The sequence below is a fragment of the Octopus sinensis genome, linkage group LG8 (genome assembly GCF_006345805.1).
Source record: "Octopus sinensis linkage group LG8, ASM634580v1, whole genome shotgun sequence".
Taxonomy (NCBI): Eukaryota; Metazoa; Mollusca; class Cephalopoda; order Octopoda; family Octopodidae; genus Octopus; species Octopus sinensis.
Window position 1 is genome coordinate 102745043 of NC_043004.1, and position 26029 is coordinate 102771071.

The window sequence follows — 26029 nt, forward strand, 5'->3', positions numbered from 1 at the left end:
ATAAAATGCACTTATATCAGTGCTGCATAAATGCACCCATGCCTATGGCTAGTAGGAAGCATCCAGCACACTCTGTAAAGTGGTTGGCATTAGGAAAGGCATCCAGCCACAGAAAGCATGCCACAACAGACAACTGGAGTCTGGCCAGCTCCTATCAAACCATCCAATCCATGCCAGCATGGAAAACGGATGTTTAAAGACAACAACGATGAGGATTTTCAAAATTAATCAGAACAAAGGTTGTGTATTTCAGTAGAAATATCATAACAAAAGGGTTAAACATCATAACATCTCGTTTATCCTCTCCAGAAATCAAGAGTCAATCAAGCAGAAAATATAGATTTACTGGCTGATTTAGTAGAGTTGAATAACATAAGATGATATCACTAAATCACTGATAGGGGTGCAATAATCAGAAGGAGTAGGACTTTTTTTCCCCCCCCCCCCCCCACAAGGTAAATTATCAAAACAATATTTTAACTAATATAAATGCTTTTTTCACAAATTGAAAATACTTTAAATTGTTCAAGCCAATGATGGGGAATTACGTGGTTGCTTGACCTACTTCAAATCACACTCGCCATTTCAAAAAGGACACATTATATAAGGTAGTTCTAATCAACCCCAAAAAGACAGATGGTCATGACTAGAATACCCCTGGCCATCAGTTTGCTCAATTATGATTAATATGGGGCTAAATAACGACTTTAAAGCCTTAAACATAGGAGACAAAGAGACAAGTTCAGTCCAAATAATGGACTGAAACAGTAAACATTACTATAGAAATTTACTTCATGTTGGCATTAGGAAGGGCATCCAGCTGTAGAAACACTGCCAGATCAGACTGGAGCCTGGAGCAGCCCCTGGCTTTCCAGACCCCGGTCGAACCGTCCAACCCGTGCTAGCGCGGAAAACGGACGTTAAACGATGATGATACAGTCTCAAACCAACAAATAGAAATCATTTCTATTTTACAGGTGGGTAATTGGTATTACGTAAAGACGTGTGGCCTAGTGGTTAGGATATTGCTACCTTGATCGTAAGATTGTGGTTCTGATTTCCGGAAAGGGCAGAACATTGTGTCCTTGAGCAAAACACTTCAATTCACCTTGGTCAAGTCCTCTCAGCTGCAAATTAGATGGAAACTGAATGAAGCCCATTTTGTGTATGTGTGTATGTATGTGTGTGTGTGCATATATATATATATACACACACATATATATACAGGTGTGTGTGTGCATCCCACCACCTTTTGGTAACCAGTGTTGGTGTATTCATGTTCCCCCATAACTTCGGGGTTCAGAGAAAGAGACTAACAGAATAAGTACCAAGTTTTAAAAACAAGTAATGGGGTCAATTTGGCAGTGTCCCACACGGTTGTAGTCTAATGAATAGAATACCAAGTTACATAAAACAGTTAAAGATATTCTGATGTCATATAATCAGTTTACTGTTGGCCTAAATGCTAATTAGTTCAGCAAATATATTATCGTTAAACTTTGAAAGTAATCAATAATATTCATGATAAACTAAAAAATAGATAAATAAAATAAACCTGTGGTTTGTGACAGCAAAAAAAGAAGTTTGATTTTTAATTGCAAAACGACAGTCAAACAGTATAAATATAGTTATTTTTAGCTCCTGATTGAGCAGACCTTATGGTCAAAGACATTCCAACCAAGACCAGATTATCCATTCTGCTCTTTTCTAAGGACACTTTAGATAATGTTGTCTTGAGTGCATGAATGTATGCATGACTGTGTATAGTGAGTGCAGTAGTATATGCAACCCTCTTGCTTACAGTTTGTTGCCATTGGATCGTCTATATAATGAAAGTAGGAAGCAACCTTGTATATAAGTCTTCAATGCCAGTACACAGCTGCTTTCTCATCAAGATTCATACTAGACCTACACCTGGCCACACATGATGATTGGGAGTCTAAGTATGAGATCTCAAAGTAGTAGTGAACCCCCCAAAATATAGTGTGTATGTCTATCCTGGAGGAAGTGCCCAGATACTTATCAATTACTGTTTTGTGAATGAGCCCAGGAGGGCACAGACAAGGGAAGCACAACCTTGCAGAAATACAAGACTTAGAAGTTAGCTTTAAGGTAAGGTTCCAAGAGTAGATTTCTGGCAGTCCCCTGCAGCTTGGGTCACCATTCTTCACAGTGAATGTAGTGATACTGGAAAATGAACACTCTGAACACGGCTATAAAGCTTCATTGTACTTGATATTTTCTCTTTCTAAAACTGTTAACGGGGATTTAGCTGCTTTTCTAGCTTGTCAAGCTCTCATACAGATACTCCTATATCAGTACATATATACTTGTTACTTTTGAATATTTGCTTGAAAAATCAAGGTGATGACACAGGGAAACTAAACCTTAAAATAACAAAATCTTGACATATTTCTAACTACAAATTTATATCACACTAGCAATAAAAGTTAGTGGTTTCACCAATCCCCAAAGAATCCTCTTAAAAATCCTGTACTATAAAATCATACAAAGCAGTGGCATTTGAATTACAGAATAACTGTTTTATAGCATTGCTTATATATATATACCTTATGTTATATCACAGTCATCACACCCTGTGGTCTTTTATCTCATACACACATTGAAATATATCCAGTTATATTCTTGCAATTGGTTATTATCTATCCTGCCATCCATCCTCCCACTTTAAATATTTACTTATCTCTATATCAGTCTTTCTATTAGATGTATAAATTACATATGAATGTCACCTCAGGATCGTTTACAAGATAGATAGCAATAAACTAAAATTATTTTACAACTGAAGTCAAGAGACCATAGCAAGCAATTTATTGCCTTAAATGTTGTCTTAACCTCTGCAACCCATACATTTTTTGATTCCTTAGATTTCATATCTCAAATATTCTATGAATTTATTTTCAAAAAATAAAAAATGTGATGACAGACAAAGCTGATCCCAGATGAACTTCATTTGTATCAGTAAAGCACCATAGACAACAATTTAATTATATAATCTTGACCAGGCCCACATCCCAAATAACAATAAAAATTGTTTCTAACATAGACAGTCTTACCATTTCATTTGCTACACCACCCTAATGATAATTTTTTCATATTGGTTCCAGGCCTCAAATTTCTATGGAAGGGGTCTAGTTGATGCATCAATTGACCCAGTAGCTGATTGGTGATTTATTTTGACTTTAGAAGTATCAGTGTAACCAGATTTTTTTTTTAGGGTAATTTCATAATTTCTCAGTGAAATAAATTTGTTCTACAGAGAAAATATAGGAGCCATTGTAGCCATCTAAAAACAAAGTAAAACTGTTATACCTATTTTACATATATATTGTGAGGTATCAAAATTTCCTTCCTACCACTGTAACCAGGTCAGTGATACAGGTCAACTACTAGTGTTTCAAACTTACTACTCACTGACCCATAACCTCTTTCTCTTAACATCTCATTTCAAGCAAGAGCAGTGGAACTTTGTTAGTGACTAGGTTACAAATGTGTGATGAAAATTTTGAATCTCGAAAAAGTAAAAAGAAGTTTCCATGTGTTTTGAAACAGTGAAAACTAACTGTAGCATGATGAAATTGCTTCAGTTTCAGCGTTAAGGTCTCAGCCTAAGACACTTACCAGACAACTACAGCTCGGAAAATATCAATAATGAAAAATCTCGTATGAATATTTGATAACGAAACTTAAAAGAGAAACATTAACACCATTGTCTTAATGTCAGCTATGGGCAGATCTTCCATGTTTATATATCATTACCACTCGTCTAGTCAGTCTTTCATTGTCTCTTCAGTGAGGCTGATTATTCTGAGACTTGACCTTTCTATATTCGCCTTAGTCTAACATTCACACTTTGTATGTAATACAAGGAAAATTGTATTACTTTTCACACAGATAGAAAAAACCACACACTATATTTCCATTCTGGCTCTCAGTTCTCTGATTTCAAATTTTTCTAAGGTCATCTTTGATTCTCATCCAAGACAGTAGATTAGCAGAATTACCAGAACACCGTACAAGATGTCTTGCAATATTTGTTCCAGCACTTGACAACTCTAGTGTTGAGCTGCATCAACCTTTGCCTTTCCTTCAAAACCTACACTGCCCTTTAGAATCTGAAAATAATACAACTTATAGTTTGTATATCTTAGAGCAGTGCTGCTCAAAGTGGTGGCTCACGGACCGGTGCTGGTCTGTGAGCCATCAGCTGCTGGTATGCAGCAAGTTTCCAGAAAAGAAAAACATTATAAAATGCCTATGTAATATTGCATTATTTGTTTACAAAATAAATATAAGCTAAAAAAAAATTGTCACCTTTTATTATATTCATTATATATATTATTTCCGGTATAAATTAATATTACTAAGAAATATTATCGGTCCCTGACACATTAGGGAAAAAAATGCCGGTACGCCACATCAGATAGTTGGCAAAGCACTGTTTTAGAGTACATATATTTAAGAGTTGTCAATGTTTAATCCAAGGAGACTTACAATCGAAAGTATTCTAGCAGTTGACAATCTTTTTTTCTTTTTCTTTTACACAGTGCATCTAGAACATTATACGATGCTTCCCTGGTTATATATGAAAGAGATTTAGTTGCTATTTCAAGTAGGTCATCCCAACAGTATAAATTTTGCATGATTAACCATATAGTCAGTTAATTACACTGATGTTGTGGATGGAAGTCAGCAACTAAGAGTTGAAATGTCTTGATCAATATATCATTAGTGATAAGTGTTCAAACAGTTTCACAAATGTGCTGGCAATTCTGATTGCAATCATGGAGGTCAATTGAAACCTTGACTACATATCATCAAACCATACCTGACCAGACTGAGAATATGAGAGTTGTGAAGGGAGTTTTAAATGGTTGTTCAACATGCTAAAACTAGCAGCTAAATATCCCTCCACTTATATCTTTTACTTGTTTTGGGGCACTGCTTTGAAGGGTTTAGTAAAATAAATATTTTATTGGTCTCTTTTGTCGAACAGCTAGATTATAGAAACATAAACCATCACTGGCTGGTCAAACAGTGCCGGTGGACAAGCACAATGACAGACACACACACACAGCGGGCTTCTACACAGTTGTTTCCATCTACCAAATTCACTCTTAAGGCACTGGCTGACCCAGGGCTATAGTTTCAAGACACCTGTCCAAGGTGTCACACAGTAAGACTGAACCTGAAACTACGTATTTGCAAAGCAAGCTTCTTAACTACACAGTCATGCCTTCACTTTATTAAATATTAAAAGAATTAAGACCTCGTCATATGATGTGACCCTTGATGCACAATGTCTGAAGAGAAGACAGGATGGTCATGAGTAGAATATCTTGCATTATACATTTCTTCAGTCAGGGCTGACAGAGGTCTAAATAACAATAGACAATAACATACAGTTTATGCCAAATGACCATCAGACCAGCTGTCCATCTCCCAAGTCTCTCTTTGACACAGATCAAAATCAATGAGTTGTGATGTTAAGTAAAGAGAGAGAGAGCTACAAAATGAAACAAGTCAGTATTAATTGGAGACATAGTTTGAATGACTATGCAAGGTAACATATGTTACTAGTTGAAACTTAGATATTTACTCAATTTCATAGTGCAAAGATATGCAATTATCTGTTTAGAAAATTCTAAGTTTTACAATGCTTACACACCTACGCATAATCAGCTGAAAACATGTTTGCTATTGGAGATCAATTTTATTTTTACATAGGCGTAAGAGTGGCTGTGTGGTAAGTAGCTTGTTTACCAGCCACATGGTTCCGGGTTCAGTCCCACTGCGTGGCACCTTGGGCAAGTGTCTTCTACTATAGATTCGGGCCGACCAAAGCCTTGTGAGTGGATTTGGTAGACAGAAACTGAAAGAAGCCCGTCATGTGTATGTGTGTGTGTGTGTGTGTGTGTGTGTCTGTCCCCACAACATCGTTTGACAACCGATGCTGGTGTGTTTACGTTCCCATAACTTAGCGGTTCAGCAAAAGAGACCGATAGAATAAGTACTAGGCTTACAAAGAACAAGTCCTGGGGTCAATTTTTAAAGTCTGTTTTTTTCACAAGAAGATATAACCAACACACATAAACAAGGGGCTTCTGCACAATTCCATTGCACAAAGCAATGGCCAACCCAAGGTTATAGTAGAAGACGCTTAAGGTTTGCGACCAAACCTAGAACCATGTGGTTATGAAATGAATTCTCAAATCACAAAGCTATACTTGTGGGTACAAGCACACACACACACACACACACATGCCCACATCAGCTACTGAGTCAATCAGAAACACAATGACCTTTTAGTTGAGACAGTGTTTTGATAACTAGCTGTCACATGACTGTCATTATTTTATCAAAATTTATAAAACAAGATCAAAAATATCTCCATATACTCTTCCCACTGCACACCATCTCTTTTTACACTTGAGATAAATTTACTATACAAAAATTGTAAAATTCTTATTTAGAAAATTTCTAACTTGGTAGAAGTAATTTCTAAAAAGGCATATGTATATTCAAGCAGAAGTGCATTCAATTTAATCAACCCCAGTATTAAACTGATACTTATTTTTATTGAAATCCCGCTTCTCGTATGGCTGAGAAGCAAAGTCAACTTTGAAAAGATTGGTTCAAGTGCAGAGCCTAAAAAGGAATACTGCAAAGGTATACTCAGGCACTATCATTTCTACAACTCTTAAATGAGCTACAAAAATATCAGCAGACTGTTGTTGAAATACTAGATAATATAAAAGTACTTTGATCAGAGCAATGTGATAAAATCTCTCCTGTCAAGATAAACAAAGATCAACAAGCTAGTAATTTAACAGAAGAGAACAAAAGAGGGAGCATCTACGACATGTTCACTTGACCTGGTAAAAATAGCAGCCAAATCCCCTTCCATGGCATGTTACCAGCTTAAAAAAGACACACTGATCAATACAGTCTTAAATCTATAAAATGTTGAGAAAGGTATGGTTGGATTGCCACTGATCATATATCAGCTCCATCAGAACTGTTCTGGGGGACAAGAAACAACAAATAACAGATAAGTTTAGTCATCATCATCATCATCATCGTTTAGCATCCGTTTTCCATGCTAGCATGGGTTGGACGGTTCTACTGGGGTCTGTGAAGCCAGAAGGCTTCATCAGGCCCAGTCAAATCTGGCAGTATAAAAGAATAATGTGTTCTTTTGAAAAGCACAGTAAAATGTGTTTTCTGTAGTTGGAACTTTAAATATCAACATTTCTTATTGAATCCAATACTGCTTGATTGGAAATCTGTCTCTTAATCCATATTCTGTAGTCAGATCCTGATCTGTATGTGTATATATATATATATATAATTTTTAGTTCCACCCATGCTAGCATGGAAGATGGATGATGATATACATACATACAAACATATATATATATATATATATATATATATATATACATACATACAGTGGTGGACTGGCCCGGTTGCCCAACAGCAAGTGGGCCCCTGCACCATTAGAATCCATATATGGGGGCCCATGTCAGTATCTAAGGGGTCCAACCCCTCAAGTTTGAGAATTTTTTTATTCACTCCTGAAAGAATGCATTAATTATTTCAGCCTGGCTGTGTTTGTAGACAGTTGAAAAGAGCACTTTTAATTAAAAAAAAAAAAGAAAATTAAATGGTAGCATTGTAGTTGCAGGTGGGCCCCCTTAGTCTCCTGACAACCAATATTTTTAGACCCGGTTCGCCACTGTGTATGTATATATATTTATATATATATACAAATTGAGATAGGGGTTGTAAATGCAACCCTCCATGGGATAACATATATCCAATATACTGCTAGTGAAGTATCCAACAAAGTTAATACATAAATGTTAATGATTGCGATGCAATCAATTCATTTACTGTATTATATGGGCAAAGGTAAAATGATTTACCACAAATTACTAATACAAGATAAGAAAATGGAGAAATACATCTAAATCAAATATCAATTACCAGATAATACTCAATCACATACTTTATTAAACCACCACATAAGAGACTGTAGGGTTAAACATAAAAAAGCAGAACAAATCAGTGTACATAAAGGAATGTACATAAAAAAGTGTACATAAAAGAGTAATGTTGTATAATAAGTAGAATATATGTAAAAGAGAATATAAATATAAGTAAATATAAATATAAGTATATATTACATCTTTTATCTACATGGCCGAAACAGCTGTAAGATGTAATCTATACTTATATTTATTTGTATTTATATTCTCTTTTATATATATTCTACTTATTATACAAAATTACTCTTTTATGTACATTCCTTTATGTACACTGATTTGTTCTGCTTTTTATATTTAACCCTAGTCTCTTATGTGGTGGTTTAATAAAGTATGTGATTGAGTATTATCTGGTAATTGATATTTGATTTAGATGTATTTCTCCATTTTCCTATCTTATATATATATATATATATATATATATATATATATATTATATATATATAGAGAGAGAGAGAGAGAGAGAGAGAGAGAGAGAGAGAGAAGAGAGAGAGAGAAAGAGAGAGAGATAACTGCAATTCCAGTCAGTAATACTCTTGTTCATGCTCCCTCTTATGTGATTTTGCTACTGATAATAAACAGTACATAACTCAATCTTGAAAAACATATTGAAAAGGATAAAAAAAAAATCACATACACACTTCTTTGGCTGTTATTAACCTTGTGAGTGTTTAATCACTTGCTCATCTCCCCCAAAGACCAAACAATATCTGTCACAAGAGTTCATTTGTTCCCAAACTAAGAACATATTTACATGTGTGCCCAGTGCTTGATGAACTAATCCCTAGTTAACTAGAACTGATTGTGGTTATACAACGGTAAATTAGCTGCTGCTGTCATTTATCCATTCTATGAGATTTACTCTTCAATACCAAAGTTAAAGCTACATAATCTTTCTAGAAGCACTAGATTAATTCTGTAATATAATTGGATTGACCTCAGTATAATACTGGTATCTATGAATACTTCAGGATCAAAGAAAATGTCAATGTCAATAGGAATTGAAAACTTTTGAGGTACTACAAAACTTAGTGGAATTTCTCTTGTATGGGCCAACAAAATAGATATTTAGTAAATATTCAAAGGTTGCATAAAGGACAAGTTAATCTGTCAGCAAAAAGACACCTTACTTTACTTTTGTCACGGTACATTAACAATAAATATATAAACAATCACCAACATAAAATATATTTAAGTATTTATACAATTAATTTTCATAGATTTTAATCATATTAAGAGTATCTCAAAATAACAGATCCTGTAAATAAACAGATAAAGAAGATCCAATAGAGTCCTTCAGATATAAGAGAAAACAAGAGATCACACAGAACATCAGATTTTGATGAGAGAAATGCTCTCGTATTGTGTAGAATACAGAAGGGTAGAGGAATTGGCACACAAAACAAGCCATCACCTTAAGTGATTGTACAAGGAAGAAAATATGTCATGCAATTAGTGAAATAAATAACTGAAACAATTTGTTCGTCAAACAGCAACAAGTCTGGAAGATAATGCAACAGTGTGATACACAGGAGAGATGGTTTGGATTGCTTAGAATCCACTGTCCACACACAGAACGAAAAGAAAAAACACACAGGTAGTTGAAATGATGATGAATGGAAAAAACTATAAGATCTGTCAGTTTGATCTCTAGATGAAGTTGGTAAGTTGGAAAACTCAATTAAATACTTGAAAACCAATCATCAATTCAGTCCTAAGTGAAGATAGATTAAATAATTAAATCAAGAATCTAACAGTTCAACAAACAATTATGGTTTGATAAAGAATTAAAACTGACAGCACAAATCTATTTTAGATTGTTGTTTTATTTATTTTCCCAGGCTTGCATGAGTGGAATCGAGATATCTTGGACCTTCATTTTTTTTGGTGGTTTTTTACAGCCACCTCATGCTTCCTTCTGTGACCAACCCATCCATGAAGTAAAAGTAGAGCCTGTTTTGTTGTCATTTTAGCCCCAGGAGAAGTCTCAGAGCTGATATATGAACAAAGCAAATTTAGTCATGACCACCAAGTCTTCTCAAAACCAACAAGCTAGGAATACATTATCCAATGTGACCTTCTAGTTTTAAGATAACAGAGTGTATTCTGATGGCGACTTGGCAACTATTTATAGTGGGATGAGTAACTGCACAGATACTGCACGGTGTCACACAAATTGGCACTTGTGCTGATGGCAGGTAAATGCCCCCCCCCCCCAGTGTCATACAAATGACAAGTAAAAGAAGCCATTACACTCTTGGAGTGGTTGGCATTAGGAAGGGCATCCAGCCATAGAAAACTATGCCAAATCAGACTGGAATCTGGTGCAGCCTTTCAGCTCAGTCAAACCGTCCAACCCATGTCAGAATGGACAATGGACATTAAATGATGATGATGTTAGTAGGCTAGTACCTTCACCTCATGGATGAAAGGAACAATGTTTTTTAGTTTCTTTACAAAAGCACAGGTGTAAGTTCCAACTTTTCTGGGTAGGATGCGTAATAATATCTGTTGGTGGTTTATTTCTCAAAGTTTTAACCAAAGCCCGAATATAAGGTTGAAACAAAAGCTGCGAACACCAAAGTACATATATATATAAACGAGATAATTTACCTTTTGAATTATAAGTGACGTAGTTCATACCTGTTAATAAGTTGCAATCAGAAGAAAAAAAACAGAAACACAAATTTATCATTAAAAATATTTAAAATCTATGAATTTAATCATTGTGACTGTGCCTTCAAATTTAGAGGTGGGATGCTGCAATAATGGGGATGCCAAATTTAGAAAGTAAATATAGAATATAGATTTGAAGGAGAGATCAAAGTTATTAATGGAGGTAAAATCGATTTCAAATCTTGGCACAAGGTCAGTAATGATGATTATATTGAAAGATAGTAAAAATCATAACATTGGTAAGCAAACAAGTTGACCAGTTGTACTGAAATGTAATACTAGCCAATAGACTGTTGATTTCTCACAAAAGTGTGTGTGTGGGGGGGATCAATGTTGTTGTTGCTGTTAACACAGGTCAACCACAATGAAGCAGACCTATAACCAAAGGCATTCCAGCATGATGATTCCATCTTTTTGCATATCTAGAATTGATGTGTCATTCCATTTTTAATTGAGTAAGAGTTGATTTGAGAGATTTGGTTGTTATTTCAAGCAAAATCAAATACTGCTGATAGCTCCTTAGTCGAATCACATGAGGAATAATGTAGATAATAATGATAGTAATATAAGAAGTATTGAAAACATTCAAATGAAATGATATAAGTAAAAAGAAAAAAAACCACTGAAGGACATTTATAAATAAACTCATCATCATCATCATCATTGTCCGACCGTGGTCGAGACAATGGAATTTACCATGCTACACCACACTTCATGGTCCATTATGGCATTACGGTGGTCCTGTTGCTGGATGGCTGTATCCCTGGAGATTACATCAGGGTAGGAGAGTGTGCGCCCTCTGGTATTGCGAGTAGATGGCTTCCAGAGGAGAAGAGTAGAAGTTACCTCTTTTTCAGCTCTACAACAATGTCCAGCAAACTGGACTCTCTTACTTTTCACAAGAGATGACACAGGTGGTAGTTTCCCATATATTTGCATTTTGGTTGGATGGCGCTTCCACGAGAGATTTTGAGCTCTCATAAGGAGGTGAGTGTAGGTTCCATCCAAACGCCTCTCAAGCTTCTTTGATAACGTCCAGGTTTCTGAGCCATATAGTAGAATTGGTTCGACTGTGGCTTTGAAGATTTCAAGTTTGAAGTCTCTACTTAGATTTGATGACCAGATCTTATGCATGTCATTACAGGCTGACCAGGCCATACCCTTTCTAGTTAGAAAGTCTTTTCCAGATGATGATATGTATGACCCAAGATATTTGTAATCAGAAACCATATTTAAGGGCACATTGTTGAGAGTATGGATGATGCAATCACTGTTGGACAGGCACTTGTTTATGTATTCAGTCTTGGCCTCATTAATAAACTAATTAGACTATACACACAGTAAAGTGATATCATTATTATTATGAGCATAAACATTAGTATTACTAACATAAACACTACCCCAAGTGTTTCTGCTGGTAATAATGATTATTTCAAATTTTCGCCACAAGGACAGTTTGGGGGAGTTGCGGATGAGTCGATTACATTGACCCCTGTTGTCAACTGGTACTTATTTTATCAACCCTGGCAGGATATGAACTCAGAATATAGCAATGGGTGAAATACTGCTAAGCATTTCGTCCAGTGTGATGATTCTGCCAGTTCACTGCCTTCTGCTGGTAATAATAATGGTAACTAGTTTTATATATATATATATATATATATATACATACATTACATACATATCAAAGGAATGACCACTAGGTGGACTCCTAATATGCTAAATGTAGACCCCATTTACGTTCTGGTGTTTGCTGAATTTTCTTGAGAACAATTTTTCTTAGTGGTCAGATCATATGGGGGTCTACATTTAGCATGTTAAGTGTCCACCTAGTGGTCATTGCTCTTATATGTATGTAATATAATTTTCTGAATCTTCAGATTTTTTTCAATATGCTAGGCCACTGGTTTAAATTGATATTAATCTAATTAATATCAATTTTTTACCCTTATTATTTAAATTTATATATATATATATATATATATATATATATATATATATATCTAATGAAGGATAAAATTTTTTTTTTCGAAAAAAATATATTCTTTTTCTAAAAAAATTTTATCAATGGCCAGCATATCAAAAAATACCTTTAAAGGTTAAATCTATAAACAATTCATAATTAAGGGCAAACGAAAAAATTTCTAATGCCAGATATGGCGAAAAATTGTCCATATTGTCCATTAACCATATAATTCTTTCAGAATATGCATGCTACTCGTTTGCCCTTAATTATGACTTGTTTATATATATATATAGCTGGAACTGCAGATCAAGGTTTAAGACTTAGTCCTTTCGGAAGTTTCTTCTCATCTTCCTCCATAAACAACTTCATACACATTGCTTTTCTAACATCAGTAGTTTTTATTGCCTGAAACAACCTCAGCTGGGTTTAAACCATAGAAATATAATTAACTTAATTGAGAAAAGCATATCACTTAACATTTCCCAATTCTCCATGACTCTAATATCACAGAAACAGTACAATGTCTACTATTAAATTATATTTAGCAATGCAAATGCTTAAACAGCATTCCTGTTCTATTTTTCAGTTGTACATTAATAGTGCAAAGTGCTTAGAGTATTAAGGAGTATTAAGGCATGTTGTGAGACAAGCTCGATACTTGCACAAGTAAATTTGAGACCAGAGTTCTGAAGTGAAAATTCTGGCCAGATTGACTTACCCTTTCACCCTCCTGTATGACCCAATTTAAGAGTTACATCAGCTAAGGAGAGAAAGTAGAAAGTGAGTGGGTGGAATTTACAGTTTAATGTAATGATTAAGTTCAAGAACAAACCTAAAATGGGTTTACAACGCCAGCAAGTGACTACCATAATCCCTTTTGAGTAAGTATATCAGTCTGATGTAGCCTGTACTGCACCAAGTTATGCCCAAGGGAGGATTTTGATAGAACCCCCAACAATTACATACTGCCGCTGAGTTTCTCAACAATGAGCTATCTCACCCATGGAACAACAGGTTTTTGTGGTACCAGTGCCGGTGGCACACAAGAAAACCACCCAAACGTGGCCGTAACCAGTACCGCATCGACTGGCCTCCGTGCTGTGGGCACAACAAACACCATCCAATCGTGGCCGTTCGCCAGCCTCATCTGGCACCTGTGCCGGTGGCACATAAAGACACCATCCGAAGACCCGGCGACGTAGTCAGTCCACCTGTGCATACCTTCCCTCTTATGACACTTGTGAAGACCTGTTGAGGCAAGTGTGGGACACTTGTGAAGACCTGTTGAGGCAGAGGCAAGTGTGTGACACTTGTGGAGACCTGTTGAGGCAAGTGTGTGACCCTTGTGAAGACCTGTTGAGGCAAGTGAAAATCAAATCAAACCATATCAAAATAGATGAATATCAATGGAATTTGTATCTTTGTGGTTCCAGTACCGGTGGCACACAAGAAAACCATCCGAGCGTGGCCGTAGCTGGTACCGCATCGACTGGCCTCCGTGCTGTGGGCACAACAAACACCATCTGATCGTGGCCGTTCGCCAGCCTCACCTGGCACCTGTGTCGGTGGCACATAAAAACACCATCCAAAGACCCGGCGACGTAGTCAGTCCACCTGTGCATACCTTCCCTCTTACGACACTTGTGAAGACCTGTTGAGGCAGAGGCAAGTGTGTGACACTTTGTGAAGACCTGTTGAGGCAGAGGCAAGTGTGTAACACTTGTGGAGACCTGTTGAGGCAAGTGTGTGACACGCGTGACACTTGTGAAGACCTGTTGAGGCAAGTGAAAATCAAACCAAATCAAAATAGATGAACATCAATGGAATTTGTATCTTTGTGGTTCCAGTACCGGTGGCACACAAGAAAACCATCCGATCGTGGCCGTTCGCCAGCCCATCTGGCACCTGTGTCGGTGGCACATAAAGACACCATCCGAAGACCCGGCGACGTAGACAGTCCACCTGTGCATACCTTCCTTCTTGTGACACTTGTGAAGACCTGTTGAGGCAAGTGAAAATCAAATCAAATCAAATCAAGTCAAAACAAATCAAAATAGATGAACATCAGTGGAATTGTATTCTTTGTGGTACCAGTGCCGGTGGCACACAAGAAAACCACCCAAACGTGGCCGTAACCAGTACCGCATCGACTGGCCTCCGTGCTGTGGGCACAACAAACACCATCCGATCGTGGCCGTTCGCCAGCCTCATCTGGCACCTGTGCCGGTGGCACATAAAGACACCATCCGAAGACCCGGCGACGTAGTCAGTCCACCTGTGCATACCTTCCCTCTTATGACACTTGTGAAGACCTGTTGAGGCAAGTGTGTGACACTTGTGAAGACCTGTTGAGGCAGAGGCAAGTGTGTGACACTTGTGGAGACCTGTTGAGGCAAGTGTGTGACCCTTGTGAAGACCTGTTGAGGCAAGTGAAAATCAAACCAAATCAAAATAGATGAATATCAATGGAATTTGTATCTTTGTGGTTCCAGTACCGGTGGCACACAAGAAAACCATCCGAGCGTGGCCGTAGCTGGTACCGCATCGACTGGCCTCCGTGCTGTGGCACAACAAACACCATCTGATCGTGGCCGTTCGCCAGCCTCACCTGGCACCTGTGTCGGTGGCACATAAAAACACCATCCAAAGACCCGGCGACGTAGTCAGTCCACCTGTGCATACCTTCCCTCTTACGACACTTGTGAAGACCTGTTGAGGCAGAGGCAAGTGTGTGACACTTGTGAAGACCTGTTGAGGCAGAGGCAAGTGTGTAACACTTGTGGAGACCTGTTGAGGCAAGTGTGTGACACGCGTGACACTTGTGAAGACCTGTTGAGGCAAGTGAAAATCAAACCAAATCAAAATAGATGAACATCAATGGAATTTGTATCTTTGTGGTTCCAGTACCGGTGGCACACAAGAAAACCATCCGATCGTGGCCGTTCGCCAGCCACATCTGGCACCTGTGTCGGTGGCACATAAAGACAACCATCCGAAGACCCGGCGACGTAGACAGTCCACCTGTGCATACCTTCCTTCTTGTGACACTTGTGAAGACCTGTTGAGGCAAGTGAAAATCAAATCAAATCAAATCAAGTCAAAACAAATCAAAATAGATGAACATAAATGGAATTTGTATCTTTGTGGTACCAGTGCCGGTGGCACACAAGAAAATCATCCGAACGTGGCCGTAGCCAGTACCGCATAGACTGGCCTCCGTGCTTTGGGGACATAACAAACACCATCCGATCGTGGCCGTCCGCCAGCCTCATCTGGCACCTGTGTCGGTGGCACATAAAAACACCATCCGAGCGTGGCCGTCTGCCAGCCTCGTCTGGCACCTGCCAGCCTCATCTGGCACCTGTGTCGGTGGCACATAAAAACACCATCCGAGCGTGGCCGTCTGCCAGCCTCGTCTGGCACCTGTGTCGGTGGCACATAAAAACACCATCCGAGCGTGGCCGTTCGCCAGCCTCGTCTGGCACCTGTGTCGGTGGCACATAAAATCACCCACTACACTCTCGGAGTGGTTGGCGTTAGGAAGGGCATCCAGCTGTAGAAACACTGCCAGATCTGACTGGCCTGGTGCAGCCTTCGGGCTCCCCAGACCCCAGTTGAACCGTCCAACCCATGCTAGCATGGAAAACGGACGCTAAATGATGATGATGATGATGATGATGATGGACAGATCTACTGAAACTAGTGTGTTGTACTTATGGGACCTACAGGAGCATTGGGTAACAGAATATGAACTGGTCTGCGATAACTATACGACACTAATGAAACTATGATTAAGACAGTAATTCTGACCTAGAAAAAGCAATTAAAATATTGTATGACAGAATTAGATTGTACCATTTGAAACATTAATAAAGTACTGTATAAAATTTCTAATTAGTAATAGCTAAATTATAAATAAGTACATACATAAACATTTAACAAACAACAACAACAATAGGTGTCAAACCCAAACAAATGAGTAAAACAGCAATGGAGAAGTAATGAAATAGCAATATGTGACAAATAGAAAGGAACAAAAGCAATGAGTGAGTAATCAACAAGTCATTATATTATCACTAACTCTAATGGCACTTCACTTAATGACACTCAACTACATTGCCAGACTTTAAATTCCTAAATGACTACTCAAGAAATATGGGAACTCTTATAAGACACATCTTTTATGTAGTCACACACGTGTGCACATACAAAAATAGCCATTAGTTTTCAAAACCCATGAAGTCAATGCCAAGTAAGCTCCATATTGATACCTTTCTGGCTTGAACTAATCCCCTAGACCTGTAGCTTTATCAATAACCATACCATGTCTGTTGTCGATGATATTATCTTCTTAAATTCTCTAATCTTTCAATTATGGATTTGTCATAATTCAAAAACATTTTCTCTTCAAACACATACATACCTATGCAAACACACACACATTTATACAGTACGACTTCTATGCCATCACACTTAAATAGACATGTCCAATAATGAAGAATTTTGAAATTAACAGCTAGGTGTTTAACACCTGGTCAACCCTAAATGAACTGACCAACAATAAAAAAAACACATTCCAGTCATGAACATCCCACCAGTTTGTACAACTGGAACAACTGATAAAATTGAAGCTAGTGTAATGCAGAAACTTATAAGAAGATTCATAATATATATATCTGTATATATCTGTTACAGTGTTTGGGACTCAATGGGTTGTAGTGAAGAGAGTGAATACAGCCAAAAATTCCATGCAAAAAAATTAAATCTTACTTTTGGTATTACAGTAATCTCTTGACTATTGCGGGTGTTATGTTCCACCCCCATCCCGGCAATGGGTGAAAATCCAAAGAAGAAACTATATATTTTTTCAATTATTTTTATAATTTGTATATATTTATTTTATTATAAATGCAAAGCATTACCAGAGAGGAATCGACGTAAGATTAAATAATAAACCATGATAGGTGAACCGCAATATGGCGTGGGATAACTGTATTACACTCAAGTTTCTTTATTATATACCAACATACCTGAGATAGCCCTTAGTTCTGTGACAAAAATGTCTTATTTCAAAAGACTCGACAAATTCCATTTATTGTAAATTCTACAGTTGATTGGATTTACTATAAGCCTTTATTTTTTATGTTCACAACTTTTAATCATTTTGACTCCAGGCTGTCTGAGACTATCATTCATTCTAGAATATGAAACCTTTTAAAATGTTCGTATTCAAATTAAAAACTCATAATTTTATTCAAAAACATTTTGTTCAGTTATGTTCCAAATGCCAGCTTAATATCGACAAAGTCATTATATTAAAATCCCTCTAAACATTTTATCATTTTTCTATTATCAGAAACATAAAATTTCATTAGAAATATAGTCTTGAAAGGTTGTCAGAAGATAATATTTTATCAGCTTTAAATCAAAGTGACTTTCAAGCTTCCAAGGAAAACATTTCATAGAATGTTTGCTTACATTCAATAAATCTGTATTTCATTTTGTCTCTATAGATTCTTTTCCATCTTCATTAGGTGTAGATATGGTTGTGTGGTTGAGAGGTTTGCTTCCCATCACATGGTTTTGGGTTCAGTCTCATTGCATGGCACCATGGGCAAGTATCTTCTACTACAGCCTCAAGCTGACCAAAACCTTGTAAATGGATTTGGTAAACAGAAACCGAAAGAAGTGTATGTGTGTGAAAGACAGTGAGTGAGTGTGTGAAAGAGTGAGTGAGTGTGTGAAAGAATGAGTGAGTGTGTGAAAGAGTGAGTGAGTGTGTGTGTGAAAGAGTGAGTGAGTGAGTGTGTGAAAGAGTGAGTGAGTGAGTGAGTGAAAGAGTGAGTGAGTGAGTGAGTGAGTGAGTGTGTGTGTATAAAAGACAAAGAGAGAGAGAGAGAGAGAGTGTGTGTGTGTGTGTGTGTCCTCTTGACATTACATGATTGTTGTAACTGAATGTCACTCATTTCCAATAATTTGCAGAAGCATGTCTGGCCATAGAGCAATATCATCTTGCTTGGGAACAGGTAAGAGCTTCCAGACAGAAAATCTGTCACAGTTTTAAACTCCACCCAACCCATGCAAGCACGAGAAAAGCAGATTTTAAAATGATGATGATTACAACACAAATTTAGACAAATACTACTTCATTGTCGCACCATATGGGAGAATATAGAAAGTGGTGATAGATTTTTGTATAAGAAACTGAAAGACAGAACTATCATTACCAGAAAGCTTACATTAGATGAAAATATTGTAGGTTTTGTTAGAACAGCTTTGGGAAGTTTACGAGAAGGAAAACGGTTTTTTTAATCAATAGTTAATACTGATTCTGTAAAATGAACCTTGATAAGATTCAGAGCCAGCAATAACACAAATATTTTCCAAAGAAAAATGAAAAGCATGCAATAAGATTGAAGCTAGTTCTGTTAAATAAATCTAAGTATCTACCTCTTTACTATGATCACTTCGACACAATCTCAAAAACTGCTTAAAAATCTACATGATGATATTCAGTAGCTGAGATACAGTCCTGCAGCAGCTGGGACTCTGAGAAGTGCCCAAATCACTGCCAATAGAATTGACAGTTAGAATTGCCACTACAACAGAGGCAACTTCAGTCTTTACAAAATCCATGGGCTGAGAAAGGTACAAAACCCACTGGCATAGAATTTTAAATTGTTACATGAGATATAGCCATGAAAAAAGGATTTCAGTGCTGTCAGCAGCTGTATCATGTCAAAGGGTTAAGCTTACATAGAAGTTAAAAGTAATCCCTTACTTGCATGCAATTACTAATTAAATAGCAATTAGTCACAGTATGCAGGTGGACAGAAGAGTTATTATAAGCAAGGGGATAATAGCAATAAAGGGCACACTCTCACACAGGTCAGCCTAACCTGTTTATTTTAGCATGAACTTTGACCTGTATCATATGTATCTGATAGGAAATATTAACTGATATTTTACCACATGGGCTTAGCAGCTGCCAGTATTTTACCAAGCAATATGTGCTGAAAGTCAAATGATTCCATATGTTTTATAGCAAAAATTTTTCAGATAGGGTAAGGAAGATTCAATCCTCACAAATGATGAGAACCTAACATATGTGCATATGTGTGTGCATGCATGCACGCACACATATATATATATAAAAATACACATAAAACAATACTGATGTCTCAGTACATCCAGGATTAGAGTATAAAATTTTAAGGGTACTAAATTAACAAAGCATACCTGGTAGTATTAAAAACATAATTTGGTTGGCTTTGTATGCTTCTAGTAGTCTTTTAAAAACTTTAAAGAAAAGTTCTTAACATTGAACAATGTAAAATTAGGCTAACAGTGTACTAAAAAATTTCTGGAGAAAATAAACTGTAGCTAAAGCTGTTGTTAACTGAATGACTTGTGTAACAGAAATAAAACTTTACAAATAATCTATTTTATGTATATACAAAAAATTGGGTTTTTTTTTTCTTTTTGGGGTATCGTTTAAATGTTTTCTATTTTTAGGTCAGTCTTAGGGTGAAATAAATTCTTGACAGCTTTGTTTCACCACCAGTCCTATTATATACATATGTACGCGTGCACACACACACATGTACTGTATATTATAGGAAATGAAAAGGTCAATGCCATGTAGTGACCAGAGATTTTATCTGGGAATGAGAATCCTTAGACTGATGAAGGATTGTAAAATATAAGCTGCCGAGTGGGTGGATTTTTTCAAAAGAGGTTGGTTTCCATTTAAATTTGTTTTCAATCTGTTAATGTAGGTGGCACCGTGTATGTATATTTTACTTTTGGTAATTTTTGGTAACAGATTTTTTTGCATATACATACATGTTCGTATAAGCTGAATGTTCACTGTATGTAAGGACAACTACAAGCCCATGTTGCATGCATGTGCATATATGCATGCCACATGTTTATGTTAGTACATGCAAGCTGTGTATTTACAACCATACACATGCATGCATCCACACAATATATGGGTGTACCTGTCTATCAATCCGACTTTATGTCTCTATGTCTGTGTTCTATGAGTGTTGGTGTGTGTATGAGAATTTTTAGTTTTAAAGTTCATTTGTATAAACCTACCGTCTCTCTACCCCACATGAACTTTAGTTTTCTACATCAGCATTGGAAAAGGATGCATGATGATAATGCTGGTGTGTGTGTGTGTGTGTGTGTGTGCGTGCGTGCGTGCGTGTGTGTACCCACACAAACAGACAAGATTTTATTAGTTATTTGGCAACTTCACTAGTACTGGTGTCATTAAAAAAAAAAACCACATCCAATACATTCTATGAAATAGTTGGCATTAAGAAGGGTATTCGACTGTAGAAACCATGCCAGAGTAGACATTGGAGCTTGATGCAGTCCTCTGGCTCATCAGATCCTGTCAAACTGTCCAACTCATACCAATATGGAAGACATCCAATTATATATAGACGCCATGATAGATCATTAGCTACTACACACATTTTTTTTTCTCTCTCCTTGTTTTTACTGTGTACCTTTCTGTAGAAGAGCGTAGGCTCGAAACGTAAAAGACTTTCTATTCCTGAGCACTATACTAATACATCTGTTTGTTTTGTACACCACCTATCTGTGTCTTTGTTTATTTTCATAAACTTTCCCTTTATATATATATATATATATGCTAGCATGGAAGACGGATGTTAAATGATAATGATGATTAATATAAGGTAGCCCTAACATTTTAGTTCAAAAGAAATTGTTTTGTGCTTGTCTGATCCAAGAATTTGTGTTTGACAAGGACGTTTGGCAAAAGATTTCTAGGCTTGTATCTTCTTTTTGTTTTTGTTTTTTTTGACAAGCATGGAAAAGCGGATGTTAAAACAACATCAATGATGATGAATGAGAGATACACATCTGCATGTTACAAATCTTCCTTATCCCTAAATTAATATTTCTTTGTCAGAAAAACATAAAAAGTGGTTTCAACAAGACAGTGCTCCACCACATTTTACAATTTATATGAGGATTTATTTAAATATATACCTTTCCAGGAATGTGGATTATGAGAGACAGACCAGTTGAATGGCCATGTAGAGTTTTCAGAACAAACACCAAGTCTGTATGAATCAACTCAGAACTATAAATGCAACTAAAACAGCCAATCCTATCCATTAGTGATAGTTGTAAATATGAAACCTGCCTAATTCTTTCATGTCATAGTGACCACCATCATCATTTAATGTCTATGTTTCAAGTTGGCATGGGTTGGACAGTTTGACAAGGACTCTATTATGCTCCAGTGTCTGCTTTGGCATGATTTCTATAGCTGGACGCCTTTCCTAGTGCCAATCACTTTACTGGGTGCTGTTATCATGCAGCCGGAACTATTTAAGAAGACTTTGCAGCTTGCAAGACTATGAACCATGAGGAGAATGGGAAGAGTCGTTAAGTACAAGACATTGGGAGAAGCAGAGCATGTTCTTGTAGAAGAGCTAATCTTAATTACAAAGAGGAAAACTTAGTTTGACATTTTTTTTTAACTCTTCTTCTCTTTACACATTATAAAACAACAAGAGTGTAATATTAAACAAAAGCAAAAGACATAAGTATTGGTTGAAGGGTAATTCAAATACTTAAGTGGTAATAAATAGGTGATGTGTCAACTGTTGTAGTAACAAGTAAAGAAAAAGCAAATAAGTAGATAGTGCCAACACTCTATACTAATAGACTTGCATCTATTTTTCCACAGCAGCATGAAACTTTTTGTTAAGATAGATAATTTACATGTGAAAATATCAATTAGTTGAGTTAGATGACACCTCTCGCATCATTTTTGTATTTGGGTACAAAAACCTCAACATTTACCTGGAAGTTTTAGTTGCAGTTAGGAAAAACTGGGGGAGGTGGGAGATAAACAGGACATTTTTTTATTTTTCAATGACTTAGAAGAGGAACAGGAAGGCCTTAGAGGAGACAAACCTACAACTCATGGGTCATACTCATACCTGAGATCTGTTTTGATTGCTTTAGCAGAGTAGACACTCCACTAGCCACCCAAGAGCTAGGTGATGGTCCAGGAATGTGGACAAGTAAATCTAATGACACAGTTTTCAGTAACATGAATGAAAGTGTTAACAAGAATGGCAATTTACCAAGTTGACTCGCAGATGGTAGGTTAACAGTATAGCAAACTGATAATACAGTCGTAGCCATAAGTTTGGAACACGTTTTTTTTTTAATTTTTAAAATTACAGGAAGTCACATGACCTGCATCAAACATAACTAAAAATGTTTATAGATACCCACCATATTACTGTCAGTAGTAATAATATATAGCAAATTTAATATAACTTTGGGCATTTAATACAAAAATTCTAATTTTCAGATCTATGTTCGATAGGTAATGATGGTGGTTGCAGGAAGAAAGAAGAAGAAGAATGACCCATCATCAACAGCATTGTTATGGATGACAAGGGTGAGGTTTTGGCTGTGACAGCTGATTGTAATCTTGTTTGTATCTGGAAGGTCTGCACAGATTGAAAGACGGACTGTGGTGTGTGTGAGTGTAACTGTACATACATGTGTGTGTTTATGAGGGAGTTCACATAGATATATACATATATATATAAAACATTTGAGCGAGGTCGTTGCCAGTACTGCCTGACTGGCCCCCATGCTGGTGGTACGTAAAAGCACCCACTACACCCTCGGAGTGGTTGGCGTTAGGAAGGGTATCCAGCTGTAGAAACTCTGCCAGATCAAGATTGGAGCCTGGTGCAACCATCTGCTTTGCCAGTCCTCAGTCAAATCGTCCAACCAATGCTAGCATGGAAAGCGGATGTTAAACGATGATGATAATGTTCCTACCTTTTGGCCATGACTGTACACGACTAGTACTTAGTGCTTTATATGCCATCAAGGTAAAAGATATGTTAAATATATTCTGGGATTCTAGCAGCATAATTTATGTCTGGGAGGCGTAGACATGGCTAAGTGGTTAAGAAGCTCACTTTGCAACCACATGGTTTTGGGTTCAGTCCCACTGTATGGCATCTTGGGCAAGTGTCTTTCACTATAGCTCCAGGTCAACCAATGCCTTGTGAGAGAATTCAGTAGACAGAAATTGTGTGGAGGCCCATCATATGTATACATATATCTATGTTGCATGTGTCTGTGAGTCTCTATCATCACCACTTGACAAGTGCTGCTGTGTCCCCATAACTTAGAAGTTTGGCAACAGACTAAATATAAGTACTGGCATTGATTATTCAACTAAAACTCTACAAGGCACTGTTCCAGCATGACTGCAATCTAATGACTGAACTAAGGTAAAAGGTAAAAATAACTCCTTTAAGATGGGAAATCCTGACAAGGCTATATATATTCTTTTTACCAGAGACTAAATAATTTAAGAACTGAACCAGAGACTACATGGTTGGAAAGCAAGCTTCTTAACTCACAGCCATGCTTTCTCAGATAAGACTCAAACTTGAAAATGAAATGCTAGACTTGGAAACAGCCAAACTAGAGCAGAAAACTTAGTTCTAAAAAATGCAAGCATTTATAATCAGGATATCCTTGTAAATACTACTGTAGTTACAAACAAGAATATGAAACAGAAAGCTATTTCAGTAATTACTTCGCACAAGTATTTTTTTCCTTTCTTCCTTTTAGAGATGCTAGTGGTGATATAAGCATGACTGTAGAAAATGACCAGCAAGAGATGCCATATATCACCAGTATAAGACAAAGCTAATTTTCTTGTGTGTGCAAATCACATAATGAACTCAGAGATCCAATAAGAAATAATAAGCCTCTCACCAAGACATTAGTAACATATTCAATTTTGTAAGATGTTCATATTTATTGGAACTCCTTGTCACATATATTCAATATTGTTAGTCACCAATCACTCAATGCAATACCAACATCTTTATCAAAACAGACATTGCTAATTTGGCTTAGACCATTAACTCTTTTGATACCAACCCACCTGAGACTGCCTCTGGTTTTGTGATACAAATTCACTGTTGTTGCCAGCCTCGCCTGGATCCGTGCCGGTGGCACAAAAAGCACCATCCGTCCGTGGCCGTTTGCCAGCTCCGTCTGGCACCTGTGCGGGTGGCACGTAAAAAGCACCCACTACACTCACGGAGTTGGCGTTAGGAAGGGCATCCAGCCATAGAAACACTGCCAGATCTGACTGGGCCTGATGCAGCCTTCTGGCTTCACAGACCCCAGTTGAACCGTCCAACCCATGCTAGCATGGAAAGCGGACGCTAAATGATGATGATGATGAAGATGATGAAACTTTAAAATTCCCATCAAAATTTCATGATTAATTTAATAAATTCTCCATTGGTTTCAGAATTAATTGAAACAAAGCCAGTGTATTTCAACAGAAATATGATAAAAAAAGGGTTAAATGGTTTAACCCTTTAACATTTAAGCTGGGCATATCTGACAAAAATAATCTACCTGTATTATCTTCAAACTGGCCAAATCTAGCTTCTCACACTTACCCCACAATATTATTCTAGAACTAAACAATCACATCATTGAATTCTCAGAGTTACAAGGTAATGCATGACTAATCTGCCTGACTGGAAACCATTGCCGGTGGCATGTAAAAAGCACCATTTGAGCATGGCTGATGGTAGTGCTACCTGACTGGCACTTGTGCCAGTGACATGTAAAAAGCACCATTTGAGCGTGGTCGATGCCAGTGCCACCTGGCTGGCTCCCGTGCCGGTGGCACATAAAAAACACCCACTACACTCTTGGGGTGGTTGGCATTAGGAAGGGCATCCAGCTGTAGAAATCTTGCCAAATCAGATTGGAGCCTGGTACAGCCTCCCAGCCTGCAAGTTCTCAGTCAAACTGTCCAATCCATGCCAGCATGGAAAGCAGATGGTAAATGACAACGATGATGTGATTAAATAAGTATTACATTTGATAGAGAAATCTGAATGCTAAAGGCTTAAGGACAACACAAGCATGGTGCCAATATAGTTCCTGAATTACAGAGAATATACAGTCCTTATCCAATGTGTAAAAAGTTGCACAATCAGCAGTCACTCTTAAGTATATATATATAGTCTCTGTTCAGATGTTTTACCAGCACAGAGTTTCATGCCTCAGCATTTTCAGTGCTATTTAAGTTTAATGGCCTAGAAGCTTCCACCATTTACACCCTTCACTAACTCCAAATGCAAAAACTTACTTGAAAGTATTTTACTCTTTTACTTGTTTCAGTCATTTGACTGCGGCCATGCTGGAGCACCGCCTTTAGTCAAGCAAATCGACCCCGGGACTTATTCTTTGTAAGCCC

The 26029-nt window shown here is 37.2% G+C and overlaps 1 protein-coding gene across 4 annotated transcripts in view; it reads right to left on the minus strand.

The window, feature by feature from the left end:
- The window catches only part of LOC115215067 (EH domain-containing protein 3), a 100376-nt gene that overhangs the window by 31222 nt on the left and 43125 nt on the right, over positions 1 to 26029 (minus strand). The window contains exon 2 of one of the 4 annotated variants that reach the window (XM_036505631.1): positions 10683 to 10712. The exons of 2 other annotated variants lie outside the window; for them this stretch is intronic. In XM_036505631.1, the coding sequence (XP_036361524.1) occupies positions 10683 to 10712 (30 nt within the window). Of the gene's footprint in view, positions 1 to 10682; positions 10731 to 26029 lie in introns of all 4 variants that reach the window. One more of the 4 variants, XM_036505630.1, reaches the window with a different exon arrangement.